Here is a 21681-nt window from a genome sequence, read left to right as displayed (position 1 = left end):
CTTGTGGAAAGGTCAGGAGGAATTTCAATGAACGAAGAAGAAGCACTAAGCCCTGATGACACACTGCTGCCTGGGGACAGCATATGGTGTGCATAATCTACTATCACCAACCCTGACACTGGCATCAGGCCTTTGTGCCATGCCCTTGGCAAGGGACTGCCTGGCAGTCCTCTTCTTACTACCTGCTCTCCTGAACCCTGAGGTCCAGCTTCTCTAATTGCAGCTTTTTCTTTCTTTGCATGAAGATTGTCCAGGTCTCTGGTGTGCAGATGTAGGGCTTGGGGACCTTACTATTCAGAGGCACTGAACATCCTCACAGAAACCTGAAGCTTGGAGGAATGAGAGGAAGGAGGCACTGTTGCCTTCACATTTACCACCTCCTCTCAAGAAATAAAAAGACAATTCTGGATCTCAAGAAAAGTGTTAGCCTAAAAAAGATGAAACAGCCTATCCCCAGAAAACACAGGACACCAGACAGTGATTTCTACAGTTAACTTGATGTAGGGATGAGCACAAGGACTTCCCCACCTGGACACTCTGAGTACCTGTCATTGGAAGAGAAATCCATTCCTAGGACAATGCTCTCCTCCGTGTCTTGTCTGCCATTGGTGGACACCACCACCATGTATCTAGTGCGGTTCTGGTAGGTACTTTCCAGTCTTACAGCCTGAAGAAAAGAAGGGGAAGAGATCAGCAGTGCAGTCAGCAAAACACACATTATTACCTTTACAGGCCACTTTTTCATGCTGAGTGACAGGCGCAGAAGCAGTGATGCAGTCTGGACTGGTATGGATGCCCCTCATGCTCCTCAGCTGGGTAAGAAGTGCTTTACTCCCACACAGTGCCTTCCTCAACAGCTGGCATGTTCCTGGTGCACTCTGCACATCTGGTTGCAGGCCCTGCTCTGTCCCACCAAGGCTGACTTTGAACAACCTACAGCCCTCTGAATGGTCCCAGCCCAGTGAGCTTTGTGGACCATCAGTGAGACAGATGGGTGTTGAACCTTCACCTTCAGAGGGCTTTGCCACGAGAACCAGAACTTTCCTGTAAATTACTGTGTGCTACAACAGCTCCAATGAGTCTCCTTCCACCAGCTTCCCAGGCAGCTGGACAGACAGCCAGGATCTAATTCATAGTGGTTTCTTGCTGGCCCTTTGAATTCTTCTGGCAACTTCCCCAGTGCAGAAGCAACCGTACTGCCTTACACCTGGCAGGAAAAGATATGCCTATGACTAAGCTGTATCCTTCACTGATTCAGATTGCCCAGGAAAGGTGAAAAGTCATCATGCCTCGTTGCTCCTGCCACATTCACTTGTACCCCAGTGCCAAAAAAGCTCTATGAGGACTGGTGTTCAGCCCAAAATCCCCCAAATCAAATACTACTGAGGGCATTTAGAGACCAGTGGAACTTAAACTGTGAATGTCAGATCAATGCTGAAGCTCCCGGAAGGCTGCACTGAGGTGAGCTGCTCCTCCAGAAGCCACAAGGAAGTGAGAACTGAAAGAACTCTAGGAAGCCTTGCAGACAGACTGCTGGTTAATGAGGAGCCTGGGGAAGGGAGCTCAGCACTGAAAGTTTTGCTTATCAAGACTTGCAGCAGGCAGCCTTTACATGTAACACTTTTTGGACTCTGTTCCAAGCTGTTTGCAGCTATTTTAGTCACAGAATCCCAACCAGAGAAACTAGGACATCCCTAGAAAGGAAGTGTCTTAATTCTGTATACTAATCCTTAACTTTGGATGGCCCAATCCAACCCCAAGACTGTGGCTGGCCTCAGTGTTTACCACACTGTTAAACTGCTGCTCGAACTTTGAGCAGGGCCTGCAGAGAGCAAACACGGATGAGAAGGAGCCAGCCCAGCCCAGCCTTGCACCGTGCTGTGGACAGATCATTGCCTGCTGCAACAGGACCTGGTTCCTGAATTCCTTGCAACACAGTGGTTGAAGTCTGAAGTGGTGCTTGACATCCTCCACAAACTGAACCCGAATTCCTCAGACACCAGCAGTCCTCCCAAGCCATGGCTTATGTACATGTCTGTTGGTGGCCCTCACATGGCTCAGAGACCCCAGTTTAAACAGTCATCCTTAAAAAAGCTAAGAAATTAACTATTGTGTGAGCTCTCTCAGGAGCAGGCTGCTTTTCCCAAGATGCTCCTTCAGTTGTTTAGTTGGTCTTGAGGTCAGAGTGGCATCTCTTCTACTTAGAGGAACCCCTACTGATCTCAGAGCTCTCCTGTCCACCAGCTGGGAAATCTTGACCACAACACATGGTGGAGTCTACAACAAAGGTTAAGCCAGTGCCTGGCAGCTGAACAGAGCCCAGCATCCCAGCGGAGTGCTCTGTGGCAGGGAATGCTGAGCGCGGCAGGGAAAGCTTCCCAGTGGCATTGCAGGGAACAACAGCTCTGGTGATGGGGCAGAATAGCAAGTGCAGGCAGGAGACAGTGTTGAGAGAGTCTTCCAGACTTGCCCAGTTGGACCAAAGACCAACAGAAACTACCCAAATGCTGATGCCAGCAGACAGTTGTGCTCTGTACAGCCAGAGACTGTGCCCCACCCTATCTTCTTAGGATAAGTCATGCTAAAACCAGCCTTATTTTCCTTCTTGCTTCTTGAGTCACTGGGATTCCTTTGGAAACACGGAGGATCAAAGTGGTCAGTCCTTCAAGGTGCAAATTCTCCCCAAGATGGTTGTTTCTAGAACTAACCACTTGTGGGAAAACAGAAAGGTGCTCTTCAGCCTAGAAGAGCAAGTAATCACCAAGGTCTTGGTGGTTAACGTAATTATCTGCATTAGCCTCAACATACAGCACAGACTTGCCTAAAACGGGAGCAGACAGATGCAGCTGCCCCATGTCTGGGGCATTCACACTGGAGTTTCTGTTCTGCTTCTCTTGAAGATAGCCAGCAGCAAGAGGATTAACAAAATCTAACTTACTTTGCTAAAAATATTTGGCCAGCAGTAACGGGAAGTCTTGATACAAGACCCTTTAGAACAGGGCAAGACAAACAGTGAGCAAAGGTCATGTAGCTACACGCTGGTGGGGTGGGATTTTCAGAGGCCAGTTAAGAGAAATAGGGCATGGCTTAGTGTCGATGTCTGGGTTCAACACTTACACCCTTAGCACAAAGTGAAGAACCACGATTGGGCAGATAACGTGCTTTGCTAAATTTACTGGAGTATTAAAACAGCAGAACTGACACTGGAAACCAGCCAACTTCAAAAGGTACTATTAGAGGCCCGATGTGCCTATCAAACCACAAATAAATCTCTAACCTTTCCATGAATTTCTAGTTCACATGCTCACCTGCCAGCAGCAGCACACCAAGTGCTCTGATGCCTTTTAAATGAAGATATTTGAAATCTCAGTCACTTTAGGGAGGATGGCATGGCTTCAGGGACTGTGATGAGATGGAAACTTCTTTCTCAACCATCTCATCTACACAGAGCTGGCTTTCTCCTTAATTTGGGATGGTTATTTGTAGTCTGGTCAAAACAAAACAAGTCATCCCCTGCAGTCCTGTCAGGGCCAGCCACATTCTTCTTAAGTTTTAGGCTCACCTGAACACAAGCCAACTTTATCTTCTGCTGCATTCTTGTGTCATCTGAAGTATGAGGTGATATTTCACCAGCCCTTATGAACAGCACATTCCAAGAAGTTCATACTGACCTTTTGTGCTCCATGATAGTAGGTGTTTCATACAAGAACACATTTCTCATGGAAATAAATGATTTGAAGACAAAATAAATGTGTCCAACTTTCAAGTTCCCAGCTCTGCCAAGCTACAGAAACATGTTCAATCACTTTGCATTCTTAACTCCTTTTCCTCCTTCCCACTGATCTTACACTGGTACCATGGCTCTAATCCTGCTTTCATGGAAGGCTATAAACCTCTGCCAACACCTCCAACAGAAACAAGAGTTGTTCCAAATTTTAAGTGTAGGTTTTGAGAGGATTAGATTCCTCCGCTGCCCCCTGAGCAGTGAAGCCAGCCCTCCAACAAAATGAAGAGAATTAATTTCTCTCAGTACTGTTTATATTTCAAATCTCATTTGTACCTGCTGTTTTATCAGAGAGTCCACTGCAGCCCTGCACACCCTTCATTCGTCAAGAATCAATTAAATTCAAGTAGACTATCGAACCTAACCTCATGCAAGACTTCAGCATTCCAAATGTAGCTCTGGACAAAAGGGTTTATGTCTCAGCCCACAAAGTCCTTATTCAGCTGTTAAGGCTAATTTGTCCCAAATCACACAATGTAGCCAGTGATACTGCTGAACAATGCCTTGTTCAATAGCTTCCAATGTTCTAGCCCTGGCTCAAATTCTGAAAAGCATTGAGAACCCCCATTCCCATCACTTTCACTGAAATTTTAGTGACAGCAAGGTGTGTCTGGCAAAGTTTAGGGGAGTAGGTCCTTTGGCTTGCTTATGGCAAATTCTTTTTGGTGGTCATTTGGGAAGCTAAAGCATTCCACATTATTGGCACCCATCTTGGCCGTTTCCTAGTTATACTCATCCAATCAGTCCATCTCCAGCACAGCTCAGGAGGATTCAGCAAACCAGAGGTGCTGGAATTACACTTGTGATGCTGGCAGTCCTTCTTTGGGCAGATGTTGCTAAGATGCACCAAGAAAACACAGGAAACAAACTTCAGGCTGCTGAGTGATGAAAGGTGCAGACTCACTGCAGTCATGCCTGGCCTTGTAGAGCACTTCAACATGTCCTAGGCAAATTCCTCACTGCTCATACTTGGCTTCTGGAACTCTTCAGGACTGTGCATCAATGTTATGAACAGCAATGCCTTATTTTACATCACTGTAGGAGGCAACAGCCCAGGAAAGCAGAAGGCCAAGGTTCAGTGCAGGTGCATGGCTACATGGGGATCTACATGCTCCCACCTGTTTGCCCATGGCCTTTTGTGATGCCACAGGTCAGGAGAGCAGAGTGAGGAACACAGCTGAACTCTAACAGAGGCAGGTGCTCACCCACACTGGTCAGATGTAAGTCACCTACTCTTGATTTAAACAGGACACCAAGATAAGTTACCCATCCCCTCTGGCAATTGTTCCAATACTTTTTGAGAGCACAAATACCCAGCACTTGGTTCAAAGACAACCATCTAGCCATACAATTTGTCTCACTGAACAATCAAAGCAGTCCTTTCACAACTAGCTGCTTTCCTACCTTCATGGTTGCAAAGACTCCCCAAATCTGATGATGAAACCACTCCAACACACACACCCCACTGCTTCCCTGAGTTACACAGGTGTGTTTGTCAAGTGGCACTTAACCTTTTCATTGGTTCACAGGAGATAAGCAGACAGCCAACCTACCAGTCTGATGTTGTCTTCTGGGCGGAGCAGGATGAACATGGCCTGCAGGTGCTGCTGGAGATCCCCTGCGAGCAAGAGGGCAAGGTGAACACACAGAAAGAGTTTTAAATCACATGCAAGTTCCTGGCTGTCCAGCCAGAACAAATGTCCATCATTAAACCTGACATGTCACCAGGAGTTTCGTTAGCGTCACTCCTACCTACTCAGAGATGGGAATTTCATCATCTCTTACTCAGCTGCTCTTTGCTCCATGTGCTCACCAGTTCCTGTGCTACTGTGTTCTCTCCTGCTAAATTCTGTTATCTTTTTCTAACAGAAATAAACACCATTTTGGTACTCTGTTCCTTTGACAGACAAGTCAACCTAGGCAGAAATGGACCCCACCCTGTGGTTCAACATCTTATTCTACTATGTGCTCTGAACTAGAAATTCGCCATTTCTTTTACACCAGCTTATTACTCAGTGCAGAACTACTACCCAGACAAAAGTATACTCTCCTTGGATTGAAATTAAGTCCTGCTTTAGAACAGCATGTGCTCACCTATGGTTGTGTACCAACCCCACCCAAAAGCAGTTAAAAACTGCCAGCTGAAAAATCAAACACCTATAATTTTTTCCTAGAAAACACTTGCAACACCTTTCCTGATGAAGCTGAGGAAAAATAAATTTAGTGCATAACTGTGATTTTAAGTCTTATTAAGGAGAGACAAGCGTCCCAGGTTCCTAAAGCATCAAGCATTTCAAAGACAAGTGAGATGATTTTCTGTCAGTATGGCTGCACTGACTTCTCAGCACTACTCCTGGCATGTAAGAGAGCCAACATCACCCCTTAAGTACTAGCCAGCAGCAACACCTCCTGCAAAGGGCTGCTTTTTCAATCATTACGTGGAAAATGAGTCTGCATTCCCAAAAAGGAGAGTGCAGGGCTGCCAGGTGGGTGGCAGAGATCAGCAAGAAGAGGAGCCTTTACTCTTCCACCCTCTCCCACTCCCCCACAGCCAGGAAGCTGAGTTTAGACAACACTGCAAGGAGCAAATATTCAGCAGGATCAACTACAAGAACCTTTTCTAGGAAGGCTGGTTAATCCCCCTGACCTCCCTTTCTGATTCACCAGTGGTGCTAGAATCCATGTTATTTCACAGACTCTAAGAAATAAGAGACACAGAGCAGCATCCAGAAATACCAAAAAAGGGAAGGAGAAGAAAGGAAAGGTTGCTCAGTGAGAGTACCTGGTTTCCAAATTATTTTTATAGTGGAAGAGCAAGGCTGAAGGGCTGTGCAGCCCCTCTTTGGATGGGACAGAGACAACCTAGCTCGGAGTGGGTTACACAGAACATTGCAATCCCTGCTCTCCTCTTCCTCCTTGAAACACATTTCAGCATATGGAGAATGAGTCAATGCTCTGGGAATGCATTTTTAACTGGGGATGGGAAAACTGAGGCACTCAGCAATGCCAGGGAAGTCACAAAGTATCACCGGCGACAACCACCTGAAGCTGCTTCCTGCCCATGGACATTGTTCCCAGTGCGGGAGTGGCTGGCACGAGCTTCCCTAAATAGAAATTATTTATGGAGGTCGGGTACTCAGGAAGGCCAGGTCATCCATCAGATGCTAGTTCTGCCCTGAGTGTCGTGACAGATCTCCCCACATCAACACCAGTGCAAAATCCTGACAGCACTGCTCAGTTCCAGCAAGCTGCAGCTAATAACACAGCGGGAATTGCCGAGAACTGTCTGTCAACAAGCAAAGGTCCTCCTGCACCTCCTGCCCACAGCCTGGAAGAGCTCAGCAAGGATTTGACTAATGAAGCATCCACATGCCTTAGTCTGAAATGAAAGATGCTTCACCTCAGCTTTTTCCATCTCTAAAATGCAGCAGTTGCCACTTATTGCTGCCAGTAATTCAGGGAACATCTGAAGAGCCAAACTTTCCAGAGTTAAAAAAAAAATAAAAAAAATCACCTGGACTACTGGATTATCTCAATACTTAAAGAGAGGAAGTTTCTACGACAACCCTTCCTGCAAGGCTCAGCCAAGGAGCTCCATTATCCCTCATCCTCACAAAGTTTACCACGCTCCTCCCTATTCCTCTGCCAGCCTTAGGATCTCCTGAGCTGGAAAGTAAAGGATTACTTCCTTGGCCAGCTTTAATCAACTTGCAGGGTTTTCAACCCCAAACACACAAGGCATTTTGTAAACTTCCTGGATTAAAAAAAAACCAAAGGAAAGGCTTTAACATGCCAGAACCAGCACAAAGATATCACATCCTGTCCTGTGAAGAGCTGGCTTTGCTGGCAGTCATGGCACAGCCGCTGCTTCCTATCACACTGAACTGTGCAGAGCAGATGCTTTTGTTTCCTTTAGCTGGCAGGCAAGGTGCAAAGCATGAGCAAGGGTGGGATCTGAAAAGTGATTCATGGTATTTCAGAGATGGCAAATGCCCCAGGGGAAGTTACATCCCCTTCTGGCCTCCTCCAGCACTGTTTGTTGTGGAAAAGCAAGGCCACCATCCCACAGAAGTTTGCCAGGTGGCACAGGACCACCCAGGGAGAGGAATATGGACAGCTGCTACCATATCTAGTCAATCTGCCATGATTCCCATTGATGGAAGTGTGATTAGAGAAAAGGGTGTGAGCATGAATTATTTCCTCTCACCCATTCACTCTTCATGCTGGATTCTAGCGCCTCTGATGAATTAAAAAGGCAGGTCAGGGAGGCCAGTCAGCCTTCCTAGAAATTGCTCTTGGAGACACTTGAAATACTATTGCATCTATAGGCAGCAATTCCATACTGGAAAGTTATGTCTGCTCTCTACCCACTTCTAATTTTGTGTGCCAGAGATAAGTCACGACACACATGGGGATGGAAGCTGAGCATGGATTATCGGTGTCCCAGAAAGGAGGCAGCTGCACTCACAGTGCCAGCCAAGCTCTCCACATCACCGATTTAATTCTGGCACAGATGTTTTGCTCAGGAAGGTGACACACTGATCCCCTGGTGCCTTGCTCTGATGATACTAGAAAAATTCACAGAAATCTGGTGCACACTCAGACAAGGGACTCTCTTCAGTGAAACCTCCAAGCAACGTAACAAAACCACTGAGCATTTCCATCACTTGACAGGCAGGGAAATTGAGGAAAGGACAAGCACTGATGCCTCATTAAATCTCACCCTGTAAACTGAAGAGACAGGAATAAAATAAGACTTCTAAGAACAAAAATCCCACCCCTTAGGCAAGCCAGCCTCGGCAATACCAAACACCTCGCTGTAAGCAATTGCAACACACCGGATTTGCTTCCTTGGCAATCTGGCTTGCAAGAGCTCTGGGCTGATTAGACAAGCAACTATTTTCCACCAAGGTCTCCAGACCTCATGCAAATCAGCTGGAGCGAGTGGATGGGGCATGGAGTGAGACTCAACAGCTGTTTGTGCTGCTTTGCAGAGGTTCAGCAGGAAAACCGTGCTTTGGATCTCCTCAGCAAGGCAAAGCCAAGGCAGCAGTGCCAGGGGGAGAGCTCAGCTTCAGCAATGGACTTTGGAGAGATTAAAAACCAAGACAGGCCAAGAGAAATTTTTTAAAGACTGCTGACTCTCACACCAAAGGACATGTCATTTCATTCTCGACCAGAAAGGCCAGCTTTAAATTAAATTTCAGAACATTTTCTTTTGACAACTGGTAATTAATGCATCTCACCAAAGCAATTTGGGTACCGCTTGTGCTATATTTGAGGGAAGTATATAATTAAATGCCTTCTGACTTTAACTTTTTCTATAAATATATTTGCAAACAGATTTTGAGGTGGCCAGTCATCACATACGTAACTCTGACAGATGCAGAGGTGGATGACAGTCTGATGGTATCAAAGTACAAAGGGATTTACACCTGGAACCAAGTCACGTTTTTCCTCGTCACTTTCTGGCAAAGCACCTTGACTCCTGCCTCTCTTTCTATCTCTGTCCCATTTGCAAACGTCTGAAGGTCTCAATTTATTTTTGTTTCCTGCCAATTGCTTTATGGAAGGGAAAAATCCCCATGCTATCTGATCCCTGTAAAACACCATCAATGATTAAGCACCATATAACCAATGAAAAATACCCTACCCTGAAATGTTTGAGTTACAATATTCAAAGCAACTGTTCAAAGAGAGTCAAAGGAAAAACACAAATCAAACTTCCAGCAGATAAAGGACGCAGAATTATAACTGACTCTGTATTACTCACTCTGCTCACACCTCTGAGAAGTCACACTGACTTTGCTCAGAGGTTTCCTCACCCCCACATGGAGGTAAGTTTGGTAAGCCTCCTCCCCTTCCTCCATCATAACCGGATACTTTCAGATTAGGAAGGACCATTACTCACCCCATATCACAACCTCAGGTTTGCAGTGCAGTGCATGAAGGTTTTGAAGGCAATCCTCCCCTCCCTCTCTCACACTAAAATTACAGGATTTTGGGGGGCACTCATTCTCAAGTCTCCACCATGTCATGACTGCTGCCCTGATGTCACTCATTTGCTGATCCTGTTTTAACAGGAGAGTTTTGAAACCTTTCTTTCCCATCAGCATTGAGATTGGCAGGTCAGGCATTAATACACATGTGGGTCAGACAAACATTTGTCATCAGGTGAGAATGAGCTCAAGAAAGGTGGACTCTGAAACAAGAGGGAGCAGACAAGCCCCAGCCATAGATACCACACTTACCTGCATGTTTGTTTCGCCTGTGACTGATCCTGGGAGTGGATGACCCATTTCCTCGTGGCAGGAAGAGAGCTGCACCTTTCACAGTGAGGAAGCTTTCGCTGATGCTGCGAGAGAGAAGACAAAAACAGAGTGAGGAAAAGTGTCTTGCCTTCAAAAAGGAAAAAAGCAACGAACAAGAGAGGTTAAAAACACTGAATGCATGCTCTGTTCTTTTGCAAGGAAGTGATTTAGACCAAATAATTCTGTTGGTAAAAAACTTTTCCCCCCATGTAAGTACCACAAATATTCAAAGCATAACTGAGAACAACACAGAGAAACACTGACAAGCAGAACATATGCTGGTGCCACTCTGCCTCCAGAGGTGCAACCTGAGCAGGCAGAGGGGATTAACCTATGGCTACATTTTCGATTTGAAAGTCAAGATGACAGATCCACATTTCTAAATGGTGATGAATAGAGCAAGCCCACGCATCTGGGTAATTATGGACTCCATTAACCCTGAGCTTTGTGGTTCAGACACAGCTGATGCCCTGCAGAAACAAATGTCTCCCTTCAGCAGTTAGCCAAAAGAAAATGAGTGTATACAACAGATTAAGAAATCATAAAACTACTCTCTATGAGTTGCATGATGATTAGCTCTCAAAGACTTATAAATCACTGAAGAAACTGTAATGCTGGTGAAAATGGCCATCACTTCATGCCTTGATTTTGCCCTTTCTGAAGTCACATGAGGTGAGAAGTTTGTAAAAAAGGGGCAATAAAGAATTCTGAATTACTGAGAAACAGCTGGTGTTCTAAGCACATCTTCCAGGCATTTCCTTGCAGATACTGTGGTTCGTGGAAAAAGCAAGACACACTCCAGATTCTGCAATGCAGCCATCCTGTTGCATACTCTAGGGTTCCTGCTTTTCTCAGAATTGATAAGAAAGTCCTAGAGGCTTTGAAGGAAGCCAAAAACAATTCTCTAGTCAACAAGGTGGTTGATGAATATGATAAGACAGGATGGGAGAGTCCCTGGCATTGTGCATCCCAACAGCTCCATGCTTTAAAAAGATGTTGGGTTGTTCTTCAGCTGAGCAAGAGCTTAGGAACTTTTTATTCCGTTTTCCACTTAAACAAATCTCAAACCTAGTTAGCTATTCCCTTCCTGTAAGGGATGAGGACTAGGAAATTAATAGAGTAAAAAGCCCTGCCATATATTTTCATTATTTGGGTTGACTGCTTTAGCAAAGAGTTTTCTGACTACATTTTTATAAGAATTAGAAAAGCTTGCGTTGAAAGTTGCACTTCCCCCGAAGCTCAAGCATATTTCTGGCACTTCTCCATTTTGCTGCCAGGGATATAAAAAAAATGAAGTTTTGCAAGCTCCAGAAAAGCAGATGCACAGAATCAGAAAGATTTTTCTCAAGGCTGCAGCACAACCCAGTGTTTAGATCGTGCTGTCATACCCTCAGCACTCCTGAGTGACACAGTTTCTCCCAGAACTTCTTTTCCTAAAATTGAACCAGATGTCAAACATGCTCTGGATGTCTCAACAAAAAAAGAGTTTTGAAAAGGAGAAAATCACTCATCTGAAATTAAAATGGACCAGAGAGTTCTCTTTATATTAAAGTTAAAACCAAAAAATAAAAAAGTTAATTGGGCACACTGAACATGCCTCCTTAGACCATTCTCATATTAAAAAAATTTGACTGAGCCTTTCTAGCTTTTGTTGACAAATAAATAATCTCAAAGTTTTCAAGGTACACACTTTCTTACAGCCTGAACTACAGATACACCGAGATATCTTAAAGACACTTAAAAAATTATAGTATTATTAATGATAAAAATAAATTTTCCTCCTCCCATTATAATCTCACCACAGAAGAAAACTGTTAAAATATGTTAGGCTATAGAGGAGAAGAAAGAATTCAGTACTCACAAACGGCTTTCACACAGTTAATTTTATCAGCAAAGCCAACCACTAATAGCAATCCTTTAGCCTGTGCCTGAGGTTCCCCCAGAAGGTGGAATTAGCAACTATTTTTATTGGATAATGCAGCATGTAGCTCAGATGGCCAGAAGGTGAAAAAGCTTCTCAATTCCATCACTTTCCCTTATCACCAGCTCTCAGCCACCAGCCTAGAAAGGAAAGAGCAGCAGAACTAAAGATATTACCATCAGGTGTATCCTTCCAGGAGACCACCTTCTCTCCTAAGGCCAGGGGAGCCTTGTTTTGGGCCATTAAGCATGCTTTAAGTGTAACTTGGTAGGACTAGGGAAAGTAATTTCCTATACAAAGGGCTGGAAGAGCTGAAGAATGTGGCAAAGCAGATCATTCTTGTGGAACACAGAGGTCAGGCAGGGAGGGCAGCACCTCCTGCAGGGCAGGAGATGGCCATCAGCACTGCTGGGAGAAAGCAGCTCCAAGGAGACAAAAGCCTTGTGCCAAATCCAGTTGTGGGGACACTCACTGTGCAGCCAAGGCACACTACTGGCAGCCCTGGCATCATCTGCCCTGAATTCTAACCCCAGATGCATCAGTATCCAGAGAAGAAACCGGTAATACACACACACACACACACCAAAGCTCTTGCTTTGAGATTCAAGCAGCAAAGAAAATCTTGAGAGGAAAGGCAACAAATTCATGGTAAAGTCCAAGTAGCTCAAGTACTAAATTCAGCAGATGCTGATTTTGGTGCCTGTGATGCACTACATGGACAAAAAAAGCAATCATTGGCCTGACATTGTCTGTGCTACACTCAGATGGCTGCTCCATCCTGGGTCCATCGTGTTTGGACAGTCCTTGCCAGGATCTTCACCTAAAGCACAATTTTTCAGGGCAAGACCACCTTTGGATATTGCCCCAATATATATAAAGAAAAAGGATTCCTCGGGTGTGATACTAACAGGCTGAGACATTCTGAAAACACAAAAGGTAGAAAAGATGTCTGTGTAAAGGGCAATTAAGGCTCAAAACAAGCACTGCCATCCACTACTGATTTCACCCTGCTGACAGCTTGATGGCTCCCAAGTGTGGGCTTTGAAATAGTTCACAAAATCTGGTTTGCCAGAGCCTACGGGAGCTTCAGTGCTCTTGGAAACACTTCTGGAACAGACTGGTGTTAAAAGACACTCAACGTGGGTAGGGGAGAAGTTGAGGCCAAGACAGCAGAAGACAAGGAGCCAAGTTGGCACAGGTAACAAAGCTGAGCTGTGTTTTATCAGCACCCCAGGCTTGTCATCAGTCCTCTGTACTGCACAGCAGGTTTTTTCAGGAGAAGACTTACACAGAATATACCTATGAAAGAGTTCACAATCCTCAGCACTACAGCTGGGGGAAAAACCCCTTCTGTTCCATGTTCTCTGCAGTGAAGCCTCAAGGCCACCAGTGATGTGCTATTTGTAATTCCCTGCTCACTGGGAAGAGAACCAACACAAGTAGAAGACTTAAGCAACTCCTACAGAAATCACTACTCGTATCAATCTCCCTCCCAGGCAGAAAAGATTTTGTAGAAATTGTAGAAGTCACATCAGAACTCTTTAAAGCCTTTTGCACAAAAAGCACAGACACTGTCCTCAGAAGGCTCTGTTTCTAACCAGCAGTAACAGCAGGAGACAGAAGTGATTTCTGTGCTCCCCGATTGTGCTGCCCAGGGCTGAGCTCCTCCCGCACAAGAAAATCACTGCACGATTCAAACTAAATTCTCATTATGCTATAAAATGAGATCCACACAGAACTTACAGATGGCAAACAAATAAATAAATGCCTTCCCAGACGTTACACTGCACAGCTCCATTCATAAACTGCAAATCACCAAATACACTGGGGTTTGAGGACATAAAACGAAGTGTTACTGGTTTAGGGGCTGTGCCAAAGAGATGTGGTAACATAAATCACTGGGTGCACTGTCACGACCCCCTGACAATGTCTTCCAGCTTCCAGCCAGAAGAATCTGCATCACCCTCCAATTTCAATGAGAAACTCTCAGTCCTCAGTGTAAAATACTCAAAAAGGAACCTTGCGGTTTTCTTTTAAAACTGCTTCACAATGAAAGGAGAGAAAACCTTTTTAGGAATAAGGCAAGGAGACACCTGAACAGCTGCTGGCAATGTTTTATCCTAATAAACACTTAATTAAGTTATTGCAAGCCTGAGGATGACTTTCCAAATGTCAGCTCTCCTTACTCATTGGAGCAGCTCCCTCATAGCAGGCTCTGTCCTGTCCAGCCCAGCCCTTGGTCAGGCACTTGCCAAGTAGCACAACCAGAAAGTTGGCACCATTCCCCAACAAGCTCGGCAGGAGAAGTCCTTCCATCCACATCCTCCCACACAACGTACAGGACAGGTCAGTGTGGCAAAAGCCAAAACCTCCTTGTGCTGTCGCCTCCTTGCAGCCATGCCCAAGGCACAGGGTCACTGCATGTGGTCACATCCTCCCACCTTGTTCACCCTTATCCTTAGATGAAATGGGAGATGGAAAAGTGGTGGTAGGTGAAATGAGGATTTCAAGGTACTTCACATTTGAATGGAAGTCCACTACCTGTATGATCCACAGAAACACAATTTTTCTTAGAGGGTATTTATTAACCAGAGCCCTGCAGAAAGAGCTCTGAAGCAGCTACAATGGGGTTTCAATGTCAAGCCTGGCTCCAGCTGTAGCTCCCCAAGACAAGAGAGTTGTGCAATCCCTCAGCAGCCCCCCGGATTTTGCTCTAACATGAGCAGCCAATGCTGCCTTACACACCAAGCTGCCAGCTCAGCTCTATCATCCTCCCTTAATCCAGCAGCTGCAAAACTCAAACCAAACAAAAAGACCAAAATTCCAAGGCTGGCATGAGTGGCACAGCAGGCGTCAATACTTAGCTCATTCCAAGGCGTGGAAGGAGGGAGAGAGGGCAGCCAGGGACATGTGAGCAAGCTCTGGAGCAGCCAGGACTGCAAGAGCAGCAATTCCCCCGCAGCCCGCTGGGCCTGGCATGGGAGAAGTAACAGGAGCACAGGCACAGCAGCCTCCTGATTTTTTCAGCACCTCAAGCCACTTCCATCCCTCTTCCTGCTCCCCTTCCCAAACTGGCTGTTTCCTTTCTCCACAGGCAGGCACGAGCTCTGGCATCACACCTGCTCTGGTGGCAGCTCTCACTGCCAGCCCCCCACCCCCTTCACCTGCCCACAAGAAAAGTCCTGGTTAATAAAGCATCAGTCCCACAGCCAAGGGTGCACAGCTGGATTATGTGCAGCCTGGCAGCCCAGGGCACTTCTCCAACAAACATCAGATAAAAGCACTGCACTCCTCCAGCATCCCTCCCCAGGGAAGTGTCTCTTTCACCTTCACTGTAGTTTGTTTTTCAATAAACAACATCCCTACTTCCCCTGTTTACTTTTCAAAGCAATAACTGGTTTAATAACTGCCTACAGTATTAATGAATTAAAAAGAGGGAAGCAATGTCTGGCTTCCAGTTTAAACCTTTGCTCCTAGGCAAGGGATGAAGGTGCTTTATTCTTTTCACACAGAGGGCAGATCTCAGGGCCGTGTAAAGCAGAATACCAGGTACTAAGAAAGAAAACCCACCAAAACCCTGCAGCTTTTGAAAAGCCAAGGATAACTCAGGATTGCCCTGCGCTGACATTTGTGTTAACAGGGTCAGCTGGCAGCAAACACAGACAAGTGCAGGCTTCTCTGATACCCAAAACAGAAACAAACTCAGTGCCGAGCAAAACAAGGGCCATGACTTACCGAAAAGGGGTCAGTCACTGTCAGCAGAGGTGACACCACTGAGGGCAGGGACAGAAAAGGGAAGTGGTTCTCCACCAAAGGCCATCTCTCACCACTCAGCACTTTTGCAACTCAAGAAACAGCCCAAGGAGAAAAACAAACCGAGTGTGGGAACCCACTTGGGCTCGCAGGTTTGACGCAAACTGCATTTTTAGCAACATCTGCATTTGTGCCTTTTTCTTTTTTTAAAAAAGGAACTGTCTGCAGGCACTTCCTCTGCTCCAAGGTGGGGCTCCCTGGAGAGAGAACTCAGCTTCCATGACACAGACAGGCATCATCACAGAAAGATCTGCAATGCCAACTGTTACTCATCCACATTAATTTATCTACTGATCCCTTCTCACCAGCACCAGGTCACCTTTTCCCTTGCTTTGGGCACCAATACGGACAACTTCTGAAGCCAAGCTAAGACAAAAGGAAGAACAGTTTGCCAGAAAACAGACAGTCAAAGGTGAAGATGGATGGGTGCGAATCTGAATTCCAGAGGACTAATTCATTTTCCTTCCTCCAAGCAAGGAGAGAATTTCTGCTGAATTCGAGAGGGTACAACTTGCCAAAGGGAACCCTGATGACCATTGCTGTGTGTGCAAGCAGAGAACAACTGCTTCAGGTGCACAAAACAACCATACTCAGACACAGTTTCAGAGACAGGATCAAACCAGCCTCAGGTAATCCCACCAGGCTGTGGGAATCTTTAATACCTGAGTTACCAGTCTGCAACTCACATCCACTGCTTGAACCATGACATGCCATTACAGCTCCTCTGCCACCAGATCATTTGAACTGAGCTCCAGAAATAACTTTGCAAACTTCAGTCAGAGCTTGGACAGCCTGGGTATGCTGGAGAGAGCAGTGGCATCCTTTGGAGACTGCATGGAAGACAACAGCTCTGGGCTGAGAAACTTATCCCTGCCAGAAACTCATCCCTGCCTTGCTGCTGGCAGAGGGAGCAACAACAGCTGCTGTTTGGAGCCCAAGTTCTCAGCCCACGCAGCTGCGACAGGGCTGCACTGTGTCGAGACAACCCCAACCACCTGCAGCATTCCTCTGCCTCCCGATGCCTTGCTCTGCAGGGCTGAGTTTCACACTCACATTCAATGTATTCATTCCCTCACAGGCAGGACTGGGATTTATTCATTACAAGCAAAGGAAAGCAGACCGCGTTTTGTTTTATGCTGGACAACATTTTATGGTGCCTGATGGAAGTGAAAGTCCATGTGAGTTTCTGTTCCCTTCAGGTGCTCTTGGCCTATGGATGAAGCAGCTCAACAAACTCCTGAAGCCCAGGCAATGCAGGCAGAGCCCTGGCATGGGCATCAGCTGCCTCCTCACCACGCAGCCCTGTGCCCAGCCTGCTGCTGACAGCTCCAGATTGGGTTTCACTGGGCTGCTGCTGAGTGTGTGCTTCTACAGTAACCCTCACACAGCCCTCCTGGTGTCACCTCGCTGCAGAGCCTGTCCCCATTGATTCTGCCAGCCCTCGGCAGCCTAGGAAGGGAGGGAATGTCCTGGTGCTGAGGCTGGGGAGAGGCAGATGTGCCGAGCTGAGTTGTGGCTGTAGTCACTGCTGAGAAGCAGTGTGGACTGGGGGGATGTCGCTCTGAGAATTAAACCTTCTGATATTGTTTTCATAGTTTCTAGCTACTTTCCCAGGAAAGTAATTATCAGCATAGATGTTTATACATTCCATTAAAGATATGTCTTTTGACGGACGTTTCTCACGGCCAGTGTGGTTGGGAAGGTGGTAACCTGACTATCCAATCCCTGGTCGTTGTTGAGAATCTATAAATACTGAAACTACAGAATAAATCTCTCTCTTCTTTTATCACACATCGAGCTGTGTCTGTGTGAATCATTTCGTGTCTGACAGTGACAGGGGGACACTGCTGATGACAGATCATCACGTAATGATTTATTTCAAGGAATATGAACCTGGGCACAGGTTGTAGGATCACCATGGAATGAAGAAGAGAATTAAGCAGGGACCATTAAAGTTCTCATAGACTGAAAAGGACCCATTTTCCACACAGCACAAATTGCAAAAAGCTTTACTGCCTGGCTTCCTGGCTATACAACACTGAGGGAGTCCCAGCAAAGCACGTGCTGGTGGCCCATGTTCAGCCTCCAAGGAAGCTTCAGAGAATCCGCCCAGGAAGAAAGAAAAAGGTTCCAAAAAGCAACAGCAAAACAAGTTGCGCAAACAAAGCCCTGATGTCTCTGGAATTTGAGACTGAAGATACGCACAGAATCGTTCCTCCTGCAGTCTGAGCACGGCAGTTCACTGACAAGGAAGGGGGTGGCTAACACAATTAGGACGCTGATTAAGAAATCCGGGCACTTGAGTTTACAGAAGAAATTTGATTCTCAGCACTTTTTAAAGCAAGAGACCCACACCGGAAGCAAGACCATGAAAGGAATTTGTTTTACATGATAGTCCCCAAAGGCTTCTAGGTCTCCAAGTCAAGACACTCCCAGATGAAAGCTCTACATAGCATTCTTTCGTGCCATATACTGTTTAAACATCTGTGGGCATTTTTAATGCATACCACCAGGTTCACAGAGCAGGACAACAATACCCAGGAGAACATTCCACAGTGTTTTACACCACATGCTGTGCTCCTACCAGCTCAGCCTGCCCAAAGTAAGCCAGCTGCTGTGGTACCAACAAAATGCTTTCACAAATATGTTCTTAGAAACACTTTAATCAAAATGAGAAAACTTCCTAAGGAGAATTTATCGCATCAAGGAACAGAGAAAAATAACCACCAGCTTTTTGATTAGTTAATCCTCAGGAAGAACACCCCTATGATTGACACATACTTATCTTTTTTCTCTTCTAATTAACACAGTCCACATTGATTATCTTTAAACCACACAGTAATCTCCTCTGCCACCAGAGTTTGAAAGCATTGCCTTCATACACAGCACATTTCTTTTTAAACCTTAAATGACAACTGACAGACCCTCCGGCAGCTGATTAACAACCTGGTATCTCCCCTGATTAAACGCGTTTAAGACAGAATATTTTATAACAGATTTTTATGTCAATCTCCCTGCACGTTACTGTCACAGACCTGACCATGTTTGGCCTGACTGGCAGCGTCCTGCAAGAAGGACCCGTTTGCTTTAAATACAACTGTAACACAAGTCACAGGAGACACACTGAGGTCAACATACTGTCCTTCCCCACCCGCCAAGTCCAGGGTCCCCTATATTTAGACAAAGTATGTCCAGCACTTTACAGATGGAAGGAGATCACTGAGTTGCCTGAACACAGCCAGTGCTGGCCATCTCCCCAGGAGCTGACAAGTCCCCAGCACACGCTCGAGGCAGGGCACCCTGTGCCCTTCACTCCCTCCCCAGCAGCCACAGCTGCCCCAGGCACTGGCCCAGTGTGTGACTCCTCCAGGAGGATGCTGCTCTCTCTTTTTCTGGTCTCAGTGGATGTGGCCAGCAGCGAGCACGGCTGTGGTCAGCCGGGGAGCAGAGCTCCTGCTGCCTTGAGAAGCAGGACTGTGCCAGGACTTGGCTCTGCAACCACCCCAACCAGGGCATGGGATGGAGGAATTACGCTGGGGAAGTTGAATGGCTCCGATCACAGCCTTGTTGGCTGCCCTCAGTAAATACATTAACAGACCCCTGTAAATAGAGCACCAAAACAAGGACCACTCTGTCTCTACACAAAGAAATCAATGCTGAATAATAAGCCTTTTCCTCTTGCTAAGAAGAAGCAGATGCTTGTTTACCAAAAGCATCAAAAATCATCAAGAGGCTGTTGGATTTGACTCATAAAAATATAGAAGGAAGTTATTTGTTCAGTATTTTAACTTCTGCAGCACTCAGCACTTTCAATTTTCTCTCATTCTTACTGCATCCTCCCCATGCAATGGTATTTGATCCCTGAATGACAGTTTCCAGCAGGAACAGTAAAATCAGTTTAGGAACGACTGTCCCTTTATATTAGCAAAAAGGACAGTCAGCAGTAGCCAGTGATGTGAGATGGTTTGTGGGCTGTTTCACAGAGATGAAACCTGCCATGTGTCAGGTTTCTTTCAATAGGTTTTGATTTGAAACTAAAAGTCACTGGGAGCTTTACCTGTTGTGATGACACAGCCCGTAATCAGGCCATTGATCTGCTCCCCTTTGCAAATATGCCAGGGACTTTATTTTAGGGAACAGGGAAGCTACAATTAAGGGAATACCAACTTAAATGTGGCTGCAACTAATAACTTGAAATTTTAATCAGCTAGAAGTAAGGAATCCTCAAAGACAAAGGATCAGAAACATTTTATAGTTGGAATAGTTTAATAGATTCTGTGCCTTCAATCCAGGGCAAGTTCTTTGCACAAAGCAAGGTCAATACAAACTTCAGATTCGATTTAAAGCTGCAAACCAAAGAAGAAACACAGCTTCAGTTTGGGTTCAGTGACCCAGCACTGAAGTAATGGGATAACAGCCTAGAGAGACAAGGCTGCTTGTCCCCAGGAGCTCAGAAAATGCACCCCCAGCGCAGCACACCTACCCTGAGAGCAGCCACAAAATCCACTCCAACATCCTGCTGGTTTATGTGATAATCAGCCTCCAGAGCCATCAGGAAAAGCTCTCCAAATCAGACCATGAGATATAATTATGATCCATTTCAAAATGCAAGCTCAGCATCACTTTCCAATCCAACTCTTCCCCCCTCGGATGTTACAAGTTCTTCCTGGAGACAACATCTCTTGTGACTCTGCTTTTTCTTTTGGTGCTCTCAATAGGGATCAGCTTACCAGGAGTCCTTTATTCCCGAAATAATTTTCATTAATCACTCACCATACACCACTTTAAACAGAAGCTGACAGACTGTGGGATGTCTTAACACCAGCACAGCATCTCCCAACTTAAGTAAAAGCTGAAATAAAGGGCACTCTAAGAGGAAAAAGGAACTGGGAGATTTCTGACTAGGAGACAAGAAAACTTCTTCAAAATGTTCCTAAGAATTGAAATGTTTTTATGCAACTACTTTAAATACAAGCAGGGAAATGTACTGTGAACCATCCGCTCTTCATGGTATCTGCTCACAAAAAAAGTAAATTAAAGGAAAACCAGTAAAGTGCTTCATTCTGAAGTTTTGCATTTGTGATTTCTCAGCACAGCTGCAAATTAACTAACTCTTTTAGCACCTTCATACGACTTTCAGGGGGATGTCAATGCTTTACTTCAAAACGCATATAAAGGAGTTTTTAACTCAACATAAAAGCCCTGCAAAGTTTTGCTGACTAAGACTCAGACTGGAAACACATTAAATAAAGTTTTATTTTACAGGAGTTTGAACTCAGAAGAGTAGAGATTCCAGATGTTTATCCCTGCAAAAGTCAGGTGCTAAATTTCAGCAGAATTAGCATTTTAAGCAGTTTGGCAGCCAATTTTCTGTGGTTAACTCAGGTCTTCATATTTCCTAGAAACATAGAAACCCCTTTAAAAACCACACATTAAAGTAGAAAGACCATCAGAATACTAAACACTGCTACACCACAGACCCAGCGAAGTCTCTTACAAGAACACAGTGTACTTTAGGGAAAAGGCTCCAGAATAGATATTTGCTTAATTTCAAGCTAGAGAGCCTCTCATAGAACATTTCATGATGTACTTGAAGGAACTAAGGACAAAAGAGGAAGGAAGATTACAGCAGTGTCAAGGTTTTGCTGGGGACTGTGCTGGGAAGCTGGGTGATGTCCTGGCCCATCTCCTGACCCCACTTTCTAAAATGCAGCTCCTGGGCTGGTTCAGACACCCCCCACCCCAGTTCTGTTCACACATACTGGACACAGCATCACCCACCTCCAGGGTGGATATTTCTGTCACCCCCACCACCCACCACATCCACTTGCTATCAAGGCACATGGATATTG

At 45.6% G+C, this 21681-nt stretch overlaps 1 protein-coding gene across 6 annotated transcripts in view; it reads right to left on the bottom strand.

The window, feature by feature from the left end:
* Positions 1-21681, bottom strand: part of SSH2 (slingshot protein phosphatase 2) — a 91884-nt gene that overhangs the window by 22738 nt on the left and 47465 nt on the right. For 3 of the 6 annotated variants that reach the window (XM_058854503.1, XM_058854504.1, XM_058854500.1), the window contains 3 exons: positions 10036-10139; positions 5338-5402; positions 546-667 (listed from right to left, as the gene is read on the bottom strand). In XM_058854503.1, coding sequence (XP_058710486.1) covers positions 546-667; positions 5338-5402; positions 10036-10139 — 291 coding nt within the window. Of the gene's footprint in view, positions 1-545; positions 668-5337; positions 5403-9695; positions 9865-10035; positions 10140-21681 lie in introns of those variants that run through there. The other 3 variants (XM_058854506.1, XM_058854505.1, XM_058854502.1) reach the window with 2 other exon arrangements.

This window comes from Poecile atricapillus, chromosome 21 (genome assembly GCF_030490865.1).
Source record: "Poecile atricapillus isolate bPoeAtr1 chromosome 21, bPoeAtr1.hap1, whole genome shotgun sequence".
In the NCBI taxonomy this organism is placed as follows: Eukaryota; Metazoa; Chordata; class Aves; order Passeriformes; family Paridae; genus Poecile; species Poecile atricapillus.
Note: the sequence above shows the minus strand (reverse complement) of the source record. Positions and strands in the feature narration are given on the sequence as shown.